At 44.7% G+C, this 22,549-nt stretch overlaps 2 protein-coding genes across 5 annotated transcripts in view; one reads left to right on the top strand and one right to left on the bottom strand.

Annotated features, from left to right (window-relative positions):
* Window positions 1-1,339, top strand: part of BCAS4 (breast carcinoma amplified sequence 4) — a 63,649-nt gene extending 62,310 nt beyond the window's left edge. For both annotated transcript variants that reach the window (XM_082643527.1, XM_082643526.1), the window contains one exon: window positions 786-1,339. In XM_082643527.1, the coding sequence (XP_082499653.1) occupies window positions 786-908 (123 nt within the window). In that variant the 3' untranslated portion in view covers window positions 909-1,339. The remainder of the gene's footprint in view (window positions 1-785) is intronic.
* An 11,158-nt stretch (window positions 1,340-12,497) lies between these two features.
* ADNP (activity dependent neuroprotector homeobox) overlaps window positions 12,498-22,549 on the bottom strand; it is a 30,637-nt gene continuing 20,585 nt past the window's right edge. For 2 of the 3 annotated variants that reach the window (XM_082645547.1, XM_082645545.1), the window contains exons 2-4: window positions 20,900-21,012; window positions 18,923-19,015; window positions 12,498-16,683 (exon numbers count right to left, since the gene is read on the bottom strand). In XM_082645547.1, the coding sequence (XP_082501673.1) occupies window positions 13,576-16,683; window positions 18,923-19,015; window positions 20,900-21,007 (3,309 nt within the window). In that variant the 5' untranslated portion in view covers window positions 21,008-21,012 and the 3' untranslated portion in view covers window positions 12,498-13,575. Of the gene's footprint in view, window positions 16,684-18,922; window positions 19,016-20,899; window positions 21,013-21,319; window positions 21,376-22,549 lie in introns of those variants that run through there. The other variant, XM_082645546.1, reaches the window with a different exon arrangement.

The raw sequence follows: 22,549 nt of genomic DNA, 5'->3' as shown, positions 1-22,549 counted from the left end.
GGAGCAGGTCACAGTTATTGGGATCTGCCCCAGCTCTACATGAGAATCACCTGAGAGCTTTGAAATACCCCGATGCCCAGGCCACACCCCAGACCAACAACATCAGACTCTGGGGACGGAGCCTGGGCATAAGCATTCCATAACTCTCCCAGGAGGTTCCCTGTGCAGTCACATTTGAGCATCACTGTTTGAGGCGGTCCTCTGTAAAACTGGTTTGACCTTGAGATGCCTGGCTAACCCGCAGGGTTACTAGAGCTTGGGGAGGGTTGCTTGATGCAAAATCTCCCCTCCCTAACCTCCCTGCAACAAAAATCCACACCAGAAATAAGTAAGCACTTCTTAAAATGGTTCAATTAAAAAAAAAAAGTAACACACGCACATGGCCCAGCCTTCAGGCAGCACAGATGGGTGCACATTCAAAGAAGCATCGGCCCGACCCCAGCTTTCCCAGGGCCTGGCCCACGGTGCTGTCTCGGCTCGCGGCCCTTCCTGGCACGCGGTGGCATGAGGTACACCTGGCTTTCTCGGTCATCCCTCCTCAGAGCCCGGTTCTCTCTAATACTGCGGAGGGCTCCGTGGACACGGACCAGCCCTGCCAGCCGAGCTCCCCATCAGGTTTCAAATGGGCCGGCTTTGGCTGTCACAGGCAGTGTCACCAAAGAATCATGGAATCTTTGGTCACCTGGGCTGTTCTCCCTGCAGGATGAACTGCAACTGGAGTGCTTGGGTCTCAGAACAAGTGGCTTCACGAGGCTGATGGGGCACCTGGTTTTCTGTCATTCCAGAAGCTGTGGACGCCGCCGGCCCCGACCTTCGAGCTGCCCGCATTGTACAGAACCGAGGACTATTTTCCTGTGGACGCCGGGGAGGCAACGCGCCGAGCCCCCAGCTGCCAAAGGCGTCTGTGAGCCCTGCGGTCCTGCCGTCAGGGACATCGGGAAGTGAAATCTGTGTGCCGCGCAGATTGTTTTTTGTTTTGTTTTGTTTTATTGTTGTGGATGCATTTTCTGAATTTTCCCCCTTGCTTCACGTGGGCCCACAGGGTTTGGAGAAGCATTTAGAACCCACAGGTGGGCAGTGCCTCAGAGATGAGCTGGAGAAGGCCTTCTCCACCGGCGTTTGTCCTGCCTGGTGTTCTGGGCAAGATGGTCACCCAGGGGGATGGGCTGTGGGGCCTTGGATTTCCCTTTGCCTTGGAAGGGCTTTGCACAGGGGTTGTGAGGGGCTTTTGCAGTGCCCCCAGGGTGCGTGGCTCCAAGTCCATGCGTGTCGGCCGGTTTGTGTGAACCCCAGTGCCCACTGGCCCTGTGAACCATCTCAATAAACGTGTCCAGGTCGCCTGGGTGTAAATGTTTCCTTGATGGGTGCTCCTGCCACTGGCGCAAGCCTGATCCTCAGAATCTGCTTATTATGAAGCCCCTCGCCTGAGGGGAGGGTGCAGCTCTGGCCTTCAGATTCCCAGCAGAATGCAGAGATCATTCAGATTCCCTGGAGCCCTCCAAGGTGTGTTTGCTTTAATTTCTTCTCATGTAGATGAGTTTCCTGCTATTGTTCTGAAATGCTGGATTCCTCACTTTGGTGATGGATATTTCTAGTTTCTGCAATCCCTCCCAGAGCCAAGAACACACACACACACACACACACACACACACACACCCCTGTATTGCAGACCAGCATTTGAATTTCAAGGAAATCTGACATCATGAATCAAGTGAGATAGTGGTAGCAAAGCAAAAAAAGAGTTGAGTCTTGCCAATTTTAGAACATTTTAAAAAATTTGTATTTATTTTTGGCTGCTTTGGGTCTTTGTTGCTGCCCACGGACTTTCTCTAGTTGCGGTGAGCGGGGGCTACTCTTCGTTGCGGTGCGTGGGCTTCTCATTGCGGTGGCTTCTCACTGCAGAACACGGGCTCTAGGCATGCGGGCCTCAGTAGTTGTGGCGTGCGGGCTCAGTAGTTGTGGCACGTGGGCTCTAGAGCACAGGCTCAGTAGTTGTGGTGCATGGGCTTAGTTGCTCCGCGGCATGTGGGATCTTCCCGGACCAGGGCTCGAACCCGTGTCCCCTGCATTGGCAAGCGGATTCTTTTTTTTTTTAATAAGCAAATCACTTGGCTTTCTTTTCTTTTTTTTAATTTTTATTTATTTTATTTTTGGCTGTGTTGTGTCTTTGTTGCTGCACGCGGGCTTTTCTCTGGATGTGGCGAGCAGGGGCTACTCTTCATTGAGGTGCACAGGCTTCTCATTGTGGTGGCTTCTCTTGTTGCAGAGCACGGACTCTGGCCGCGCGGGCTTCAGTAGCCGTGGCACACAGCCTCAGTAGTTGTGGCACGTGGGCTCAGTAGTTGTGGCTCGCAGGCTCTAGAGCACAGGCTCAGTAGCTGTGGCGCACGGGCTTAGTTGCTCCGCGGCATGTGGGATCTTCCTGGACCAGGGCTCGAGCCCGTGTCTCCTGCATTGGTGGGCGGATTCATAACCACTGCGCCACCAGGGCAGTCCCTTAGGACAATTTTTTGAAATAAAAGATATAAGTGAACCCCTTGTTTCAAGTACAGCCAGCGTTTCGTGGAGATAATTGTTGCAAACATAATTCTTTATTTAAAAATGTTAAGACGTTATTTTAAATTATTGAAGTAAAATTTACAGACAGAAAGGTGCACCTAAGTGTATGGGTCACTGAATTTTCACACACTGAACACATCTGCTTAACCCTCACCCTGATCTAGAAACACACAAGCATCATCAGCACCCAGAAGCCCCCTCGTGCTCCCTTCCAGCCTGTGCCCCACCCCCATCCAAGCTAACACTACGCTGACATCTCGCGCAGCGTAGACGGTGCTGGTGTCGCTGGCTTCTGTACCTTGTAACTGGAGGCGGAGTGGCGTGTGTATACTCAGCGTGTCGGCTTTGTCCCTGGCTCCCCCGGCAGACACTGAGCCTGTGGCGGCATCCCAGTGGCTGCTGACCGTTCATTGTCATGGCCGTGTTGTATTGATAGGGACTGTTTTTTTTTTTTTTTTTTTTTTTTTTTTTTTTTTTTTTTTTTTTTTTTGCTGTACGCGGGCCTCTCACTGCTGTGGCCTCTCCCGTTGCGGAGCACAGGCTCCGGACACACAGGCTCCGCGGCCATGGCTCGCGGGCCCAGCCGCTCCGCGGCATGTGGGATCTTCCGGGATCGGGGCACGAACCCGTGTCCCCTGCATCGGCAGGCGGACTCTCAACCACTGCGCCACCAGGGAAGCCCGATAGGGACTGTTTTTAACGAAGGAAGCTTAGATCTTCCCCGTGCCCTGGTCTGCTCAGGGAGGGCAGAGATTCAATGGAAAGTTCCTTTTTCAGACAAGTGGTGAGGACAGCAATTTCTGGAAAACCGGGTATATGTCGATTGCTGAAGATGCCCAGGCTTCTTTCTCCTTCCAGAGGCCGGACCAAGGGTGCGGCCGAGGTGAACGGGAATGTCACAGGATTAAGCCACAGCAAGAGAGGTGTCCTAAAATAGAGACCCACAGGACAGTGACTAAGAACTTATAGGCTGTGAGGTCAGCCTGCCTGGGTGGCGCCATCATCTCCTGCACATCTCAGCTGTGTGGCCCTGGGTTAGTTGCTTACCTTCTCTGAGACCAGCCTCAGTAAGAGCTTCCACAGTAAGATACAGAGAATAATGGCACCTGCCTGTTGGGGTGTACTGGGGAGGAAATGAGATGACCTGTGTCAGGGCCCGGCGATGGGCACTGGGTAACAGGTGGCTGTGATGATGACCAGGGTGGGTGGGGGAAAGGCCCACTGTCCTGCGTTTCTCAGTTGGCTCGTGGCATCCAAGAGCCTCAGCAGTGAGTGGCTTAGGAGCTGCCTTACATTTCAGAGTAAGAACGAGTCACGGGAGAGCGAGAGCTGCCAGAGTCGAACTCGCACTCTCTGGTTTTACTGTCCTGGGACTCTTTTGGGGACACCCCCCAACAAGGCAGCGAGGAGGGGTAAGGTTGTATGACAGCGTCTATGGGGAAGAGGTGACTAATGAGCTAGAACTGGCCTTTCCAAGTTTCCTGGAGTTTCAGTGCCAAACAATGAACTTTCAGGGACACTTGGAGCCACTTAAGGGGAAGGAAAGCCAGGACACAGAGCCTGCCAGGAATTCCTGACCTCAGTCCTCTGAGCTGCTGGTGTTCTGTCCTGGTGCCAGGTGACCTGATGGGCGTCCCCCTTTAGAGCAAGTGTCGGATGTGTCTCCTAGCAAGTCAGCGAAAGCCTTGATGCTGACTAGAGAGGGTCAAACCCAAAGCCCACTTTGCAGCCTACAAAAGGGTGATCGTTTTCTTTCTCTTTTTCTTTCATTGGTGGCTGTTTTGGGACAGGGGCGCCCGGGTATAGGCCATTGCAATTCTTCATAAGAGCAAGGCCCTTTGGTCGATCATTGCCACTTTCCCTGTGGATGTGAACTTCACGTCTGTTCAAAGTAAGAGGTTTCAAGACGGTGGCCCACACGTTGGCAGAACCGTATGGTTTGCCCTGAACTGTTTTAAAATTGTTTTCATGTTGAGACAACTGGGTAACCATCTGGAAAAAATAAAGTGAGTTCCATACCTCATTCTGTACACCAGGAACGGTTCCAAAATTCCAAATGGATTAAGGAGGAGTTAAATGTGTAAAATGAATTTATAGAATAAGGAGGCAGAAACATTGGAGAGTCATAAAAAAATCCAGAAGCCATAAAAGTTGAAGAATTGGATTATATTAAAAAATTTAAAATCCTCTGCATGGCAAAAACAAACAGAAAATTCAACCGAAAAAAAAAAATCTTAGAACGACAAAATCCTAAGCAAATTCAGAAGACAAATGACCAAAGAGACAAAGGACAAACTGGGAAAATATATTTGCAGCTTGTATTACAAAGGGATAATCTCCCTAATATATAAACATCTCCTACAAATAAATAAGAGGAAACCCCCCAGAAAAATGGCAAAGGTTATGAATAGGTATTTCACAGAAAAGAAAATGCAAAAGTCATTTTAAAGATATGAAAAGATATTCAACCTCAATCTGTAAGTCTAAAGAATATTGAAATTAGTTTTCACTTATGCAGGCAAAAATAAAATGTTTTTGATGACACTGTTGGTGAAATTTTGAAGAAATGTGCATTCTCATATGTTGGTGGTGGGACATGATTCTCATGGAGGTCCATGGGCAGTACCCATCAAAATTAGAAATGTATATACCCTTAGACCCCTAGGGCCCAATTCCGCCCCTAGGGATCTAGCCTCCCAATATATACACACAAGAGAAACAATAAATGCAAAAGTTTATTCACTGCTCATTGAAATAGCAAAAGATTGGAAAGAACCTAAGTATCCATCAATTAGGGACTGGTTCAGTTACAGTACCTCCATACACGCAGGAATGGGTGGAATCCTATGAAGACGTAAAAATGGATTCGGAGTTCTTTATGACTTGGTATGGAGATATCACAAAAGCCAAAGTGGAGGAAAAGGTACCTGATATGCTACCATCTGTGTGAGAAAGAAAAGCATTCAAGTCCTCTGGGAAGATAAACAAATATTTGAGAATGGTGAATATCTATTGTGGGTGAGAAGTGGACTTTCCATTTTATTTTAAACTTTTGATATTTTGGTGTTTCCCTATTCAAAAAATTCAATTAAAATCAGTTGCCAGCAATTAAAAATCAGGACAGTTCACATTAAGAACTGGATTTCCAGCTTCTCTTCAAAAACTAAAATAAGGCAATATGGGGCTCATATTCTTGCAAGACAACAACAAGCCAAAGCTGAGTCCCTTTAGCAGGGCCGCACTCTCTGGGTCTCTCTTGTATCTAAGTTATCTCACTGATTTCTTTACTGCCTGACCCCACAGGTATTTGCATTTGCAGAAGTCCTCAACAAAATAGCAGCAGACTGAATCCAGAAATATATAAAAAGGATTACACACCATGACCAGTGGGCTCTCTCCTAGGAATACAAGGTTGGTTTAACACCTTAAAATCAATCAGTGCAACACACTTGGATTAATAAAAGTAAAAAAACCCCACATGGTCATCTCAAGAGATGCAGAAAAAAGCACTTGACAAAATCCAACATCCATTCATGATAAAAGCTCTCCTTCTTGGGGTGGAAAGGAGAGTTCTCAGAGAAGAGGTTAGAAGCTAGGCAGACACCCCCAAAGGGGTCTTGTTCCAGGATTACCAGTTCTCTCGAGATGACCTGTTGACCCAGGCACCTGGAGGCATCAAGGCATTTCCTTCCCATCTTAAAGCAAAATCCTGCTTTGTCTTTTTTTAAATAAATTTATTTATTTTATTTATTTTTATTTTTGGCTGTGTTGGTTCTCCATCGCTGCACACGGGCTTTCTCTGGTTGTAGCGAGCGGGGGCTCCTCTTTACGCGGGCTTCAGTAGTTGCAGCACGCAGGCTCAGTAGTTGTGGCTCGCGGGCTCTAGAGCGCAGGCTCAGTAGTTGTGGTGCACGGGCTTAGTTGCTCCGTGGCATGTGAGATCTTCCCTGACCGGGGCTCGAACCCGTGTCCCCTGCATTGGCAGGTGGATTCTTAACCACTGCGCCACCAGGGAAGCCCCCCGCTTTGTCTTACGGTCAAAAGCACAGCCATCTTTGGGTTTGAAAGAATTCAAAGCAATTCTGACTCGGAGCAGCTGTCACAGAATTTCCTCTGTGAGGCCTGTGTGTTCGCTGTAGATTTAAAAGCATCAAAATTCTTATCGGTAAGCACCAGCTGGATGCATTCTAGGCTTGCAAGCCGCTGGGGAGGGGCAGTGGTCTGAGGCTTATTTCTGCCTTCTTTGCGGGGACTTCTGGCGAGTGTGCTTTGCTGGCTGCCTGGGCTGCTGAGGTGGAGGAAGGAGTACGGAGCTGACTGCAGTGGGCAGGTGTACTTGGTCTGGATAATCACATGATTTCCTCAGAGAACCAAACCAGGCAAACCTGACTCTGCTGGAGGTCGACCCCTCAACCGGAAGGACTTTCTCACTGGGTCTTCCAGGGAGCAGTCCCATCATAAATGTAGCATTCGGCGTTTCGCCAGCGAGGCTCTTCTTGGGGAGCCACGCCCGAGGCGCAGGAGAGGGAGGAGACCTGGGGGAGCGCCCTGGACGATGAGGTTTGTGCTTTTCCTTTTTTTTTTTTTTTTTTTTTTTGCGGTACGCGGGCCTCTCACTGCTGTGGCCTCTCCCGTTGCGGAGCACAGGCTCCGGACGCGCAGGCTCAGCGGCCATGGCTCACGGGCCCAGCCGCTCCGTGGCATGTGGGATCTTCCCGGACCGGGGCACAAACCCGCGTCCCCTGCATCGGCAGGCGGACTCTCAACCACTGCGCCACCAGGGAAGCCCTTGTGCTTTTCCTTTGTTGGCACCAGGACTGGGACTGTTTGCAGCGGTGACCCCGCTAGGGTGACCCGTGTAGGCCTGTGGTCTCATCATTGCTCCTGGGGAACCGGCGAGACATCAGGGCATTAGCTTACACGGGTAACATTGTTTTCTACACACAAGTTGCTTCTCTGGGTGTAGAAATGGGGGTTCTTAGGCTGTCCGGCAAGTGTGCGTGTTTGTTGAATGGAGAGAAATAGAATAAATGGTCTTAAACAGGAGACCACTGGCAGCAAATACATGAATCAGGGGAAGGCTCACTCTGTAGCCTTGGTCGCTTGTGTCTTTAGAACGGTGGTTCTCAGGTTTGCCTGGGAACCACATTGGAGTCACCTGGGCCACAGCTCAGGCCAGTTGCATCAGAATCTCTGGGGGAGGGTCCCCGGCATCTTTAAGTGTTAAAAATCCACAGGTGATTTCAAGATGCAGCCAGGTCTGGGAATCCGTGCTTTGGAAGAATAGCAGTTAAGAGATTTTTCAAAGAGGTTTCCTTTGAAGAATGTAGAGGCCCCAGTATCCGTCTCACACCCTCCTGAGTGTAGTGGGTAGAATCGGGTTTGAGTTGGTTTCTGGTTTGGGTTGAATTGATTGCACCCCAGCTCCAGAGATGGGTATTGCCTGATCTAATCCCATCGAGGTAATCCTAGCTCACAGTGACTCACCGAGGCTTAGGTCTGGCCTAAGCCTACCAGCCACAGAAACTGGTTCTGGAGTGGTCCAATTAGCTCCAAGTTCAGGACTCTCCCTCTGTGGTAAGAGAGGGGAAACCCTCTCTCAGGGCAGGTGAATGGGAAGCAACACAAACACCAGGGTCCCTGCTTAGGATGAAGGTGACCGTGTGGGTGGCAGGATGGAAGCACAGAGGACCTGACACCCTGCTGACATCACTGAGCACCCCGCCCTCCTCGGCCACAGCTGTTACCTGTGTGCCCCCTTTATTAAGCCCAATCTGAGTTGGAGTTCCCGTTACTGCCAGTGAGAACCCTATTTCATAAAAAGGAGTCTAAAGCCAGGTAAGAAGAGCTGGGTAATGACTGGGCAAAGGCTTCCCTGGGAAGCACTCTGAGCCAGAGCCATCTCTTGACAAATGGTTTGGTGCCACCTGGCATGCATCAGGTAACACGAGTCCATGGAGACACATCCAGTTCTTCCAGTCTCGTCTGGGCCAAGGAAAAAGCCTCATCTTGGTGCTAGCGTGCCCTGGGCCCCTCTGATTTTCCTTTTTAACAAACAGAGCAAGTCTCAGGCTCACAGCCCTCAGTAAGCAATGCCAGGTGGCACATTTTTAGTCTAACGTTTTGTCTTGTATGTGTTTTTAGCGATGCCTTCATTAATGGCAAATTATGCTGGTTGTCCTTTTTTTGTAGAGATACAGTTTTCCCTTCCAAAAAGGGGAGTTGAAACATACTAAGTATGTAAAGCAGCTGTTAGGCAGATGTGGCAAAAGTGACAAAATGGCAATGTGAACGAGTATAGTTTGGGAAACGCTGTGCCAGGGAAACTATGATGTGTTGGTTTAGAAACCAAGGCTCACATGTCTTTGCATTCATAGCAGGGAAAGCCTTTCTTAAGAGGGTAGTCTTCAGCCAAGATCAAGGCTGGATGGTGTGGCTGGGAATTCCAGGGGCTGTGGGCTCAGATCTCCTGGGTCCAAGTCAGCATCTCCCCTCTGCCAGCTGGAACCTTGGGACAAATTGGCTTCTCTGAAACTTCATGTCCTGAAACCCAAAACCTAGTACTAATACTCCCTTTAGAGAACTTTTTTTTTTGGGGGGGGGGTGGTTTAGGGAATTGGGGCAGGACCGTTTTGAGGACTCAAATGATCTTGGAATCTAATGCCCTACAACTAGTCCCAGGAACACTTCTGTGATGTTTGGAAAGTTCTTGAGTAAATATGTACTCAGGATGTGTGCTGAGCTCCAGGCATTTTCAGGAACAGTGTTGAACTCCTAGGAAAGGTGTAATCTCACCCCTGGCCTGGAGGTCCCCTCCTTGGAGGGCTCTGTGTTTAAGCCTCTCTCGGAGTCCTCTTCCCAGGGAAGCCCGTAGAGCTGTGCCAGCAGTTGCAGCCACCAGCAAGTCGTGCAGTGATCTTTTCGCCAGTGGTCCCCAAGGCAAGGTCTTTTAATTTTTAGATTCCCAGATGGCTGCCCCACGTACACAGCTGTCACATTCTGCTCCAATCTAGATGGCAGCCAGTATGGCGCTGACATCAAATGCATTGGAAAAGCCCTTTTATTTCTAGGCTCTTGCTCTACCAGTTTCCAGAAGTTGAACAATTTACTTATTAGGCTATCCATTTTGCTTCACTTGGTAATGACATTCATAAAGGTACAGCAAGATTTTTATTGCAAAAACCAGTTTAGGTTTAAAATGGCCTTGCACCTTTCTAAGGTATACTGATAACATTGTACATAAGCTGGAAAAAACCAGAGAATGTGTCCTGGAAATGACTATGGACTTTCCCTCCGGTGTCCTGTTAGCTGGAACACTTTGAAATCATGACTTAAGGATTTTCAGGATATATGCAGTTTTTACCTTATATGCCAGTTTTTGAACACAACTCCATTAAGCTGTAATTCCACTAGGATTTAAGTTATAGTGAATGTTAACTTTTTAAAGTGGAGTAAGTTGATGGGAAGTAGCAGGATGCAAAGAATTACCAAATGGTGATCCTCCTTTGGTGCAAGTTTGGATCCGTTTTTGAGCTAGACTTCTAGTAGTAGTTGGCAAAAAACACCTTTTTTTCTAACTTGCCTGTCTAGTTTCTCTCAGCTGAGTCTTTCCCTAGACCACGTTCGTCATGGTGGCCAGTTAATAACTGGTATGTTGGAATGCATTTCAGAATGGTGAGAGCAGCCTCTTCCTTTTGTTTTCAGTCCTCTGGGGGTTTAGGAGTTTGAAATGTTCCTACATGACACTTTGGTGAAACATGCCTGCAACTGGTGCCAGGCCAGTGACCTACAGGGTGGGTGGGCAGTTAAGGGTCACAGTGGGTTGAAAAGATCGTTGCCTAAGGGAGGGGCGGAATGCTGACCGGCTGCTCTGTGGAATCCAGATTCAGTATACTCTACCTAAGCTCGCTGGTGAAAAGTAGATTTTTCCATCCCTCAAGCTAAGTGGTTCTCAAGCTCGCGTGGCACAGAATCACCTAGAGATGATTTGGGGGCCCCATCTCAAGGTTTGGGTGCTGGCAGCCCACAACGTGGGGAACCACCCCTCTATATGGCAGTACTCACTTGGCAAAAGCAAGTTGAATGGCCCCCAGGGAAGTGTTTCGGGCGGGCCATTCCCAGTCTCTGATAGAGCATTTTCAAATCTGGCACTTATTTTGTTCCCTCCTGAAGTACTGTGCGTCTTCACAAGTGGCTAGGCATTTCGAGTAGACAGAAACACAGCCACAGGGGGGAAAAGGAGGCAGATCCTTTTTTGCTTGGAATTTAAGAGGGGACAAAGAGCTGTTTGCTGAAGACCCTGTACTGCTCAATGACAGGGAACCAAGGATGGGACAAGAAAATGCTTCAACGTGCTGAAAAGGGAGAGAAACCATAGTGCTACTCAATCTGAGGCTGAAACTCACGGCCACAGGAAATTTAAAGGGCAAAAAGTTCTCTGGAATTTTGTTTTTCCTTGTTAAAACAAAAGCAAATCTATAGGATTATTCAATCTACAGTTATAGACCTTCTCTAATTAGAAGATGGCAGAATGCCAGTTTTTATTTCCAGATTATTCCAAAAGCAAACAGTAGCAACAGCATTTTTTAAAAATGGCTTTTATTGAGACACTTTTAGGGCTTCTGCAACATTTCTACTTGGAAATCTTCTTTATTTCCAGTTCTTAGGTGGCTAAACTCTTCTCATATGCCAACAACGCCCACTCACACCACCTCAGCAAGAAAGCATACTCATCTATCTTTGTTCAAATGTCCAACCTGGAACGTCCTCCCACCCCGCCCCACTATTTTGCACAAGTCTCACTAGTACTCCATGTAGGCCTCATAAAGCCCAGGCTAAATTCTTCCTACCTTTTAATTAGGCAGTCTAATTTCAAAACAAATGGGAGATGGCTTAAATGCAGCTGGTATTACTGTCCTCAAGGGAAAGAGACCTTCTCAATGCCAGTTTTTCTGATTGGGTAATCTGTAGCATCTTAACTTGGGGACATCCTGTCCTAAATGTTAGCTGGTGTCCACAGAATTTATAATCTGTATAATGGATTTAAAGTAGCTCCATGCCAGCCCCGAACACCCTAAAGGTTCTAGTCTATTTTTGTGCTTTCTCCTGTATTGTTTTTGAGAGGCACGACTTTACATCTTAGGGGAACGTTGGTCAAACCTTTATTCCTGGGTAGCAAAAGCATTAACAAGGTGAACCTTCTGGGAAGAGTCTCAGAAATCATGGAAACTAGCCACTTCAGAACTCTTTAGGCCAATGTCCCTGAGAGGTGACTGACCAGCCTCTGCATGGGCTGGAGCATCCATCCCATCACTGTCCTAACTGCAAAAAACATCGGCCTAATTCTGCCTCTTTGTAACTTTCTGTTTAGTACGGGGTTGGCTCTTGGGAATCCATGCATAGTAAACGCACCATACCAGCTCCTTGTATCTTGACAGCCCTCCGAACGTGTGATCTCCAAAGCCTTTTTCGTAACAGCAAGATGGTTGAGAGAATTATAACAAAAGCAGAGAATAGCTGACTGTTTAGTACAATTGTTCCCATTATAAGGTGAAAACTAACATTTACTTCATTTAGACAAAAGAACACCAGGGCATTAAGATTCTGCTTGCAAATGAATGCTAACTTATGTTTACATCCTTTTATCATCGATACATTTACATGTATAAGCAGGTTCTGCTCCTTAACAAAAGGGGAACTGAAGAAACTCCAGGACGTTTAGTTTAGCAAGGAAAAAGGGAAAAAGACAAAAACCAAACCAAAGAATTTGCAACAGGTGCCTTGAGAGAAAGCATTCTTTATGCCAACGGCAGCAAATCTTGGTCTTCCACAAGTTTCCTCAGTGGCTGTACCTCCATCTCTGATGAAAGAGAGCCATGGCATCAACTGGCACAAGATATAATGGACACACAGGACTGTAATGTGTAATAAAGCAAATATTTACATTAAGCACAATACAGCAATTTATTTAGATGCTTAAAATGAATACAAAGGGAAATAAAGATCACAAAATTATACATACTACAACAGTGTGTCATATATTAGATGGTATAAATGACTACACCAGGGTGGTGTTTAACTAAAGATAAAACTAAATATCCAAAAGACAGCAGTCATTGGTTTGCTGCTTCAACACAACACACTTTCATACAGATCTAAAAGGTGTCAAAATTAGTAGCTGCAAAGTCAATTCTTGCATGTGATTTTAGCTTAAAAGATTTCAGGAAACATCTGAAATACCAGTTTTTGTTTTTGTCAGCTGTAATGTCAAGGATATTCAGAACAAGAAAAGTTCTATAATACAAGAGAGTCCAGATATATATCTTATGTGGCTGGCCTCTGTTGCGAGATTGTACAAGGTTATGTGCAAAAACTAAGTCTGTCCCGAAGTCCACACTAGCGTAGTTTCAGGCTTTTGCTAGGTCAACTAGATACAGCGCTTATTAACACAGCAAGGGCAACACTAAAAAAAGAAACAAATCTATGATGGGTACACAATAACAATATCATAAGCATCACTTGAATAGGTCTAAAAGACTGTACAAATATACATTTCAACTATTCAGAATGAATACATGAAAAAAAAAGTCAATTTCCCCAAAGTCTACTATACACATTGGACTGGTAGCTTGTATGTTGGCCCTACACTACCGTTTGAATCAAGAGAACGCTTCTCAAGGACATCCAACCAAACATTTTACAGAGGGAAAGAAATGTTGAGAAGGCAGATAAAATAAACCTCTGCTTTTTCTCGTGTGCGTTCGTGAGCCCCCAACTTACTGGTTTTTCACATTTAGTTACTGTGCCTGTCACAGCACGTTCTAAAGCAAGATCAGCCAATCATGTGTCACAGACTTAGAAAGAACCACGTGGATCGGAGTGGCCACATGTCCCCACAGCCTGATGACCCAGCACTCAGAAGGCAGTACCAGTTAGAATACAGCTTTGCAGTCATACTGAAAGGAGAACAGAGTTCCAGGCTGTAGCATCTGTCACCAATGCCAGAGAACCTGGCCCTCAGGCCTGCTGGCTGCTCAGTTTGACTCCGGTCAAGCTCCCGTGCATCGGCTCGGCTACTCCATCAGTCATGTTGTCAAACGGCTCCCCATCCTCACTGTCAATCGTGCTATTCTGCCACTCAATCTGTGGGTTGGATAAGCGCTCATCATTTTCAGTTGCATTCTTCCATTGTGACTGGTCCTTGGACCAAAACCCTTCAACTTTTCCATAGGAACTATTCTTCCATTTCAACTGCTCTCTGTCACCTTGCATGGTAGCCTTTTTTTTGGCAGCTGGCTTACTGCTCCTTGCATCTTCACTCTGGGAAGACTCATCGGACCAGGTTCCTGTTTTCATCTCACATGTGTTGTCCTCGAAGTCTGACACTTGTTGGGAACCAGGGCCGCTCTCAGATGGAGAAGCACCATCTTTCCACTCAACAACATCATCTTGGTCCACCTCACTATCAGAGGCGTCATGCATTAGTTTGGTTGGTTCCTCAGTCAAATGAATAGTTTCATATTTTGAACCATCCTCCTCTTTTTGGTCTAGCTTCTCAGACTCTAAAGCATCCTCAGAAATTACCTTCTGTATGTGTTCCTCTGGGTTATCATTAGGGATTTTAGGCTCAACTTCAAAAACAGGGTCAAAAGGGCTATCACTTCCATTGGATTCTTCTTCCAAATTTTCAAAACTGTCTGAGGAACTGTCATCTTCCTTCCCAAGGTTGAGCTTTTTGTCAGCAGTTTTACTAGCATTGACCCTGGAATCCTTCTCATCATGATTTTCAAATAGCCACTCAGCATCAAAATCCATCTCATGCTTAACTTTGTTTAATTCTTTCATGTTGAAGCCCAGTAACACACCAGGCTTATACTTTTCACAGTCTCGGACACACTTCTTCCTCTTGTTACTAAAATGGGAAGCAATGTCACTCTTCCACAACCATAAACTGGCTGCCAGCTTCTCAATTTCTCTCCTGGTGGGATAGGGCTGCTTGTTGAAATATTTTGTTAGGAAGCTTTTCCTGGCTTCATAGGAATCATCTTCATGACCCTTGGGGTCCAAAGCTAAAACAACAGGCTCCTCAGGCTTCTCTTCAAAGAAGCTGGGCGAATCGCTGTCATCATCTAACTTTCGCTTTTTCAGCAAGGGAAATTCCATTTGCTCATAAGTGCGCTTCACAGGTGCCAGGCCTGGTGACTGGTTAAGCCGAGAGGGTGCATTTGTCTTATCTTGGCCATTCTGGGTCTTTCCAACACCCCTGCAGTGGACCAGATGCAGAGTGATAGTCGAGGCGGTCATGTTGCTGGTATACACGCCAAGGCAGTGGATGCATTTGTAGGTGAGCTTTTTCTCCACTGGGTGAACCGTCTGAATAACCTGGTGCCTCTCTCTCAAGTGATGTGCAAGTGCATCAGATATGGGTCCTTTTAGGATTGAAAAGCAAAGAGGACAAAGGGTTTTCCCGACATCCTTTTTATAGGGCACTGCAGCTTGAGGTGAACTTTTAACAGGAACATCTGCCTTTTCCTGAACTTTTGGCTGTGGCTTTGGAGGGACTGGAGGGTTATTTTGGGCATGGTAAGCAACAGATTCAGCAGGGGCATCCCTCAGGTTGTACGTAGTTACAAGGAGATGGATGTTAGTGTGACTGCCCTGCTGCAATGTCAAATCAAAACTCAGGGTCGAGTCTGTTTTAGGTCCCATCTCTTCGTCAATGTGAACCATCCGCATGTGTGCCGCCATCTTTTCCACATCATTGAAAGTTGAACGGCAATATGGACAAGACAGACCATGAATTAACATGTGGTTGAGCAGAGTGTCTGTGGGCAAATAGCGATTACAGTAGAGGCATTTGCTAGTAAAATTGTGTATTTTCATAATGTAGTTGGCTACTGCTGGGACTTTCTCAGCTTTATGTTCTTTTTCGAAGTGCACACTATAGACGTTTTCAGGAAAAAGCTCATTACAGATTGTACATATTTTCCACTTCTGAGTTGAGGAAGTATTGGGTGGGGGAGGGCCAGTGGCAGCTGCAGTAGGTTTGGAACTGGACTGACCTAATACTCTGGATGCCTGTGACTGGGAGAGGGAAGGAGACTTTAACTGGCCCGATGAGAGAGACGAAGCATTTGGAGACTGCAGAGAGTATCTTGCTGGTGCCTGGGTCCTCTGCTCTGACCCAAGTCCATAAGATCTTCCATTTCCACTTGGAAGTAGCTGCTTCACAGACTGAGACTGTTGAGGGATGGAAACTGGTGCGTTGCCACCTAGACCCAGTCTCATTGACTGACCAACGCCATAGCCCTGGCCTACAGATTTGACTCCATAGTTGTTCTGCTGTAGGTGAACATTGGACATCATGTTGACTCCTGTAGAATTTAAGTTAGGCTTTGGTATTGAGAGTCGATTCACCATCTGCTGTGATGGTAAAGACCGGACGTTTCCAGAAGTGAGGGAACCAATTCTTGATTGGAGTCCCATGCCCTTCTTGTCTTGAGGTTTGGGAGCAATCAGCATCAAGGGTTTGGATCGGGGAACCACCACATTTGTGTGCCCAATCATGGCAGTGACCTGATAGCCTATGCGTTCATGGTCTTCAATGACATGCTGTACCAAAGCTTCGTAGGACTTTGGCATGAAAAGGCATCGCTTGCAGTGAATACTACTTTCTTCCCGGGCATTTGTGCCTAAGGGGACTGCACCATTGAGGGATTTTTCTCCTGCCTTTGCTATGTAAGGTGCTGCCACATGCTGAAAATGTTCCCTGTAAATGTGCTTCCTAACTATTTCATAAAGAGGATCTCGGTAAGTGCACTTCTTACAGTAATAAACAGCTTGCTCTACACTGTCAGCCTGCTTAGGTTTAAGGCCATCGCTTTTGCTTTTATCTTTGAAAGTGCTGAGGCTGCTACTTGGTGCGCTGGCGTTTGGAGCATGAAATATTTTAATGTGTGTTTCCAAAGTCTTTTTGTCTGCATTGAAGGTACAGTAGGGGCAATTAAGGAGAATCCTATTTTCAAAGTCTTCACTATGGACATTCCGGAAATGACTTTTGTAGGCAGAGAAAAATTTTGAAGAAAATGGGCAAGCACTGCAGCAAAAAGGTTTTGTCCGATAGTCCTAAAGAAAAGACAAAAACTGGAATCAGGATGCCACTTCAGATAAGCAGTAACAGGTTTTAGGCTTTTTTCCCCCAGTCTTTTTGTACGCGGGCCTCTCACTGTTGTGGCCCCTCCTGCTGCGGAGCACAGGCTCCGGACACGCAGGCTCAGCGGCCATGGCTCACGGGCCCAGCCACTCCGCGGCATGTGGGATCCTCTCAGACTGGGGCACGAACCCACGTCCCCTGCATCGGCAGGCGGACTCTCAACCACTGCGCCACCAGGGAAGCCCCCCCAGACAGTCTTTAAGAGACATAATGCTATTTTTAGAACTGAAACTCTATAATGCACTGAGATTTGAGTATCATTTTTTCCTTTCGCAAAATGCAAAATAAATTTATAAAATATCCAAATGAGAAAGCTGTTTTAAACTAAACGCTTGTTTTGGCATCACAGTGTAAATAAAAACTCCATTCAAAGTTCTTCCTCAGTGTTTTTAGAAAAGACCAGAGTCACATTTGCTCATTGGTTTTAGAGAAACCAAAGACAAATGGCTTCAAGATAAACATTTTAGTTAGAAAGGATAAGAATAAGCTAGGTGAAATCACTACAATTACTCTGTGAACTGGTAAGTTGCTGAAGGCTTCAGATTCACTATATAGTAAAACTCAGGGCCCAGAGTGTTGTAGTGCAATTAGGCAATATGATATAAAGACACACTTTTGATCCTCCCCATCATGGAAAAATTTTCATAGAGAAAAAGGCTCATCTTCAAAAATCTCAAACATTTCCCCCCTCTGATCAAAGTAGAGTATAGTATTCAGGTTTCACTGAGATCACAAAACTAATGATTTGAAAAGTCGGCTTTCTTCTACAAGCCATGCTGTTCCTTCTTAAGCAAGAGCAGCTTCAAAGGAAGTAATGAAGTGACAGCTGCTTTGATTCAAATTAAGAAATTAAAAATTTCCTGCAGACTGTGAGGAAAGCAAGGTGTTAAAAAGCCAAAAAAAAAAGTAAAGCATTGCAGAATATACCGGTATCAAAGAGCAACTTACAGAACCATGCTCATTAACATCTGTGCAGTTGGTCCTTTGAAGACAGGTGAAACACAAGTTCGGTGAGAGGTGATCTTTTTTCCCCTAGAAACCTAAGAAACCTACCTTGTTTCAGATACCAACTCGAACCAAAATGAAATACTTCGTTTTTCCTTAAAGCTCAACCCTTCTTTAGTATTTGTAAAACTGAATTAACTAAGTGATGTGTCCCACTGGAAAGCTTTCATATTTTAAGACTGCTGGTTAATACCCTTTCTTGGGGTATTTCTAAGAAAGAAATAGATGACTATACTATCAATTTTTTCATCTTATTGGTGCTGAGAAGAAAAGGGATGAGAGTAGAGCCCAATTTTTTTCTTCCTGTTTGTCTTTCTGTCTTTAAGTTTTGGTTCAGAAATAACTTCAAACTCACAGAAGAGTTGCAAGAATAAAGTGAGGTGGATTTTAAAAGTACTGATTCCCTGCCAAGTATGTCCCAACAGATGAACAGATCAATAATCCAGAATTACTACAATCACTTGAAATAAACAGTGGTGCAGTTTGAATTGATAATCACTTCTCCCTGTGGAAAAAAACATCACCTATAACTCCATTTTTGTTGTATCATCACCTATTGATATTTGCCAGCATGGCTGGTGCCCTTGATTACCTAATACTGTTTTTAATTCCAATTTGTAAAAATTAAGCTGCACCACTCTGCCATCCTGCAGAGCCACCTGTCCCATCCCCCACGTGCTGGCTTAGGCTACCCGGAGAGGTTGGGTGACAACACAGATGAGTAAGAAAACGTAAATGGAAGCAAGAGCCCTGTCTTCCCTTCTCTAGAAAAAACAAGGATTGCAACACAGAAAAATGATGGATACCCTAGATGAACAGAATGCTGGAGGGAACATTTTAGAATTAGAAGAACCAAAAAACTTCTGACAGGGGTTAGGGGAGGAGAGGGGAATGCTGGTATACAGTGGGCTTCGCAACTTTTAAGTAACAAACTTTCCTATTCTTCTTACACTTGAAGTTTCAGTACAATGACAAAAAAGACCAAAAGTTCTTCCTAATTTTCCCTACCTCTTAGGAAAATATGAAACAATCAGTTTCAACACTTCCCACGTTAGGTTGTTGCCTACAAACAATGCAATACCATGAAAGATGTAGAACTGAAAAGGGAGGATGCTGCCTTTTGGGGAAGTCTCCTGTGCCACTTACCTGGTTTTTTGTAAGTGAAGGGTCCCACAGTCCTACATCCTCCCATGTAGTGTTTTTCAAATAAAAGTCATTAGGTTCAAACTGTTTAAAATCCTAGAAAACAGTGAAAGAAGTTTCAAAAACATTGTATCAACTCTAGCTCAACTTTACATATAAATCCTATCTCTAACTAGGGTTGGGGAGATGCATAGGAAAATCGACACCACCGAGAACTAAACTAGTATCGATAAAGCTCTAGGAAATACAAAAGGCCATAAGGATGTTACACTGAACTTCTTATATCAACTAAGGAAAATCGACATCACCAAGAGCTAAACTAGGATCGATAAAGCTCTAGGAAATACAAAAGGGCACATGGATGTTACATTGAACTTTTTATATCAACTAAACATTCCCCTAATGGTCACCAGGTTTCCAAAGAAACCACTGGAAGTTCTAACTAAGTGTAAAAAATTCAGCCACATATTAATACCAAAGCACCCTTCGTAAGAGTACTATAACTCATTAGTTGTAATATTAGAATGGAGTGTAAGAGAGCAACGTTCACTTATAGTGCTACAGATGAGATATTCTGGTTCTGTGCAAGAAAAGTCTTTTGTGGGAGATGGGGGTGGGGTGGGATTGGACTGGAATGAAAACTCAGGATTTCTGAACCCCAAAAGGAGGAAAGCTCTTCAAAGAAAGCAAGTAGTATTATGTTAAATTTACACTCTTGTGTAAAAATTTGATCCCCTCCACCCTGAGACAGGAACATAAAGAGTTTTATGGTAAAATTCCTCTTGTTCCTAAAAGGGTCACAGTTCAGTGTGGAAAATCAAGTACACATATATTCCAGAGTATGTAGTGGGTGCAATAATGGGAGGAACAAATCAAATGCAGGATAGAAAAGGTACCTTTAACATTTGCATTATTTATTCTTGTGAAGATTACCCCACTGCATGGGAAGTAAATGGACTGTTTCATCAGGCAGATCTACCTGAACCTGAGGGACTGAACTGCCACACCAGGGACGACATAACTAGAGAAACCCAATTTTGAAAAGCTTCAGTCTTCGTGGTATACCCCTAAAGTAGAATTAATAGGAACCAGGAAAAGAAAACCTGTTGCATGAAGGAAATTGCTTTTTTACTTTCAATTCCATCCAAACATTTACTGAGTGCCTATTACGTGCCCAGCACTGTGCTAAGTGCTGAGGATACAAAGATGGACAAGGTAGTTAAGGTCCCTGGCCAGCTGGAACTTAAAAGGCTAGTGGGGAAAATAGCTTTAAACATTTCTTTCCAATCAGAGGTTGTTGATCAACTAACCACAAGACCTGGAGTAATGAGATCTAGAAGAGGAGACCACTGCACTGGCTATCCCACAGGGCTGTTAATAAAGCTCATAGAATAAAAAGGCTAGAAAAACAGTTTGTGAAGTCCAAACTGTTACCTAGGGGAAGATAATAGTCTACGATGGGTCAAAAGGGCCAACAAATGCTCAAATCCCAAGGAAAGAGACAACAAGCACCCAAACCACCACGCCTCAACAATCAGAAGATCAATCAGAACATTCAGGCATATCAGAATGAGAACAGGCTCTGGAGTCTCACAGACAGACCCTGCCACATGCTCAGCTGTGAGGTGGACCTATTTCTTTACTGGTTCTTTATCTGTAAATTGGAGATAAGAATTCCTATATCCCCCAGGGGTTGTTTTAAGGATTTGAATTTAAAGACCATTTTAAAGCCACCTAGTAAAAAATGACTGATGTGGTACATTCTCAGTGGTAACTGCTTTTGCTCCAGGATGCAAAGATGAAAAAGCCCATTTTAGGGAGAAGGGAACAAGTTAGGCTATTTGAGAAAGCTCAGGCAAAGCTAACGCTGCAGTTAAAATACAGAATCACCCCTAAGAATTAACGATCCTGGCCACTGACACAAAGTAATGGATCAGAAGCTGAGTCATGTTAAAATTTAAAAAATGACATGCTACTTACTTCTATGTGTTCTTTACAGTATTCCAACCCAATGTCACTAAGTATTTTTTTCACAGTTTTCCGGGCTTTTCTTAAACTGCCAAGATTGTTGACAGGAAGTTGGAACATAGTTTCTATTGGAAAAAAAAATTTAAGTCAAGTCAAAACATGTACAACTTGTGATATTTACTAATTCCACTGATGGTAGGATCACAAACCCTGGCCCAGTCTGACAAAAAAGGTGAGTAGATATCCTTATCCAGCATGTTCTGAATACTTAAAGCAGGCAGGCAAAGTAAGTACTCTCTGATCTTTTCTATTTTTAACAGGACATTTTATATCACAGGTAACATGAATCTAATGTGGCACAATTCTGATTAGACTTTTAAAAAACTAGTTTGGTGATGAGCTTATTTAGAGTTGAGAATGAGGTTTACATACCAACCAATTACTTTAAAATCAAGTGTGAGTGCTTTTCTCCTTGTGATGCTGAACCTCTGAAAACAGAAAAATGTTCACCATTTCAGCATCATTACCACGTAATTTTGAGTGCTAGGGGAAGTAAGTTTCTGTTGCCTGGGAGCTACCCTTCATACTGCCGTGGTATCTGTAAGTTTCTGCACACCACCCAAATGAAAGACAAGAATGGCTGCTTGTCTGCCCCCCAGCCAGCACCACACCTGGACAAAGGCACTCACTAATGCCACGGAATGAATGCTGAGATGGGGAAAGCTGGGCACTCAGCATCAGAGCAAATAGTAACTGTTATTACAGACTTTGGGGGGTCCCTTTTGAAAAATGAAAAGCTTATGTGTTTATGAGGGAATTGGAAAATTATTTAAATGACCCAATACATTAAAGTAGAAATTTAGACCCACTTTCCCCAGTTCCTTAAAAAAAAAAAAGGTTAAGAAAATAAAATTAATAAAACTTGGGCAGCTGAGAATTTGTATGGCTTCCAATGTGACCATAAATGTTTCCTACAAAATAGTGTAAAAACTAATCATCGACTTAATAATCCAAATAAATTTTGCAGGATATAAAGTAGTTCTAAAAATCAAAAACAGGCAGAAACAAAAGCCAATGCATCTGGATTTAAAATTTAGTATTCAATACATGAAAATCTGGTTTTCTAATTAATCAAGGCTGTTACTCTATAATACCACTACCATCTGTAAACCACAATCATAAAGTCAACTAATACACATGTAATAAGATATCATGTTACCTCACTTATTATTCAAATCCAAACATCAATATTAACTATGAAAAATGGAAAATAAAATGAAGCCTACCAAAAAATCCCAGCAACTTCTAGAAATTCTAAATCTGGATGTTACCAGAACTTAGCATACCTGAGGCCAAAAGATGCATGCAGTTCACTGCAAAACACATGCTCAGGATGGAACTCCTAGTTATGAAGCATGACTATGGTATCCTCTGCACTCTCTGCCATCTAATAATCTGTGTATCGTTTACCTAACAGACTTAGAAGTCAGTTCTGATACAAATCAGTGTGCATTCAAGGCCAAATCCATTACTCCTTGTGGAAATTCTATTACTAAATTGTTCTGAACCATCTTTTTGATGGTTTAAAAAAAATCAGTTGCTTAATAAACTGATTAAAAAGAAAACTAGGTTCGCACAAACTAGGTCATTTAGAGAACCCCC

Source organism: Mesoplodon mirus, assembly GCF_964341445.2.
Source record: "Mesoplodon mirus genome assembly, chromosome: 15".
In the NCBI taxonomy this organism is placed as follows: domain Eukaryota; kingdom Metazoa; phylum Chordata; class Mammalia; order Artiodactyla; family Ziphiidae; genus Mesoplodon; species Mesoplodon mirus.
The sequence above is the reverse complement of the archived record's forward strand: the minus strand, read 5'-3'. Positions and strand labels throughout refer to the sequence as shown.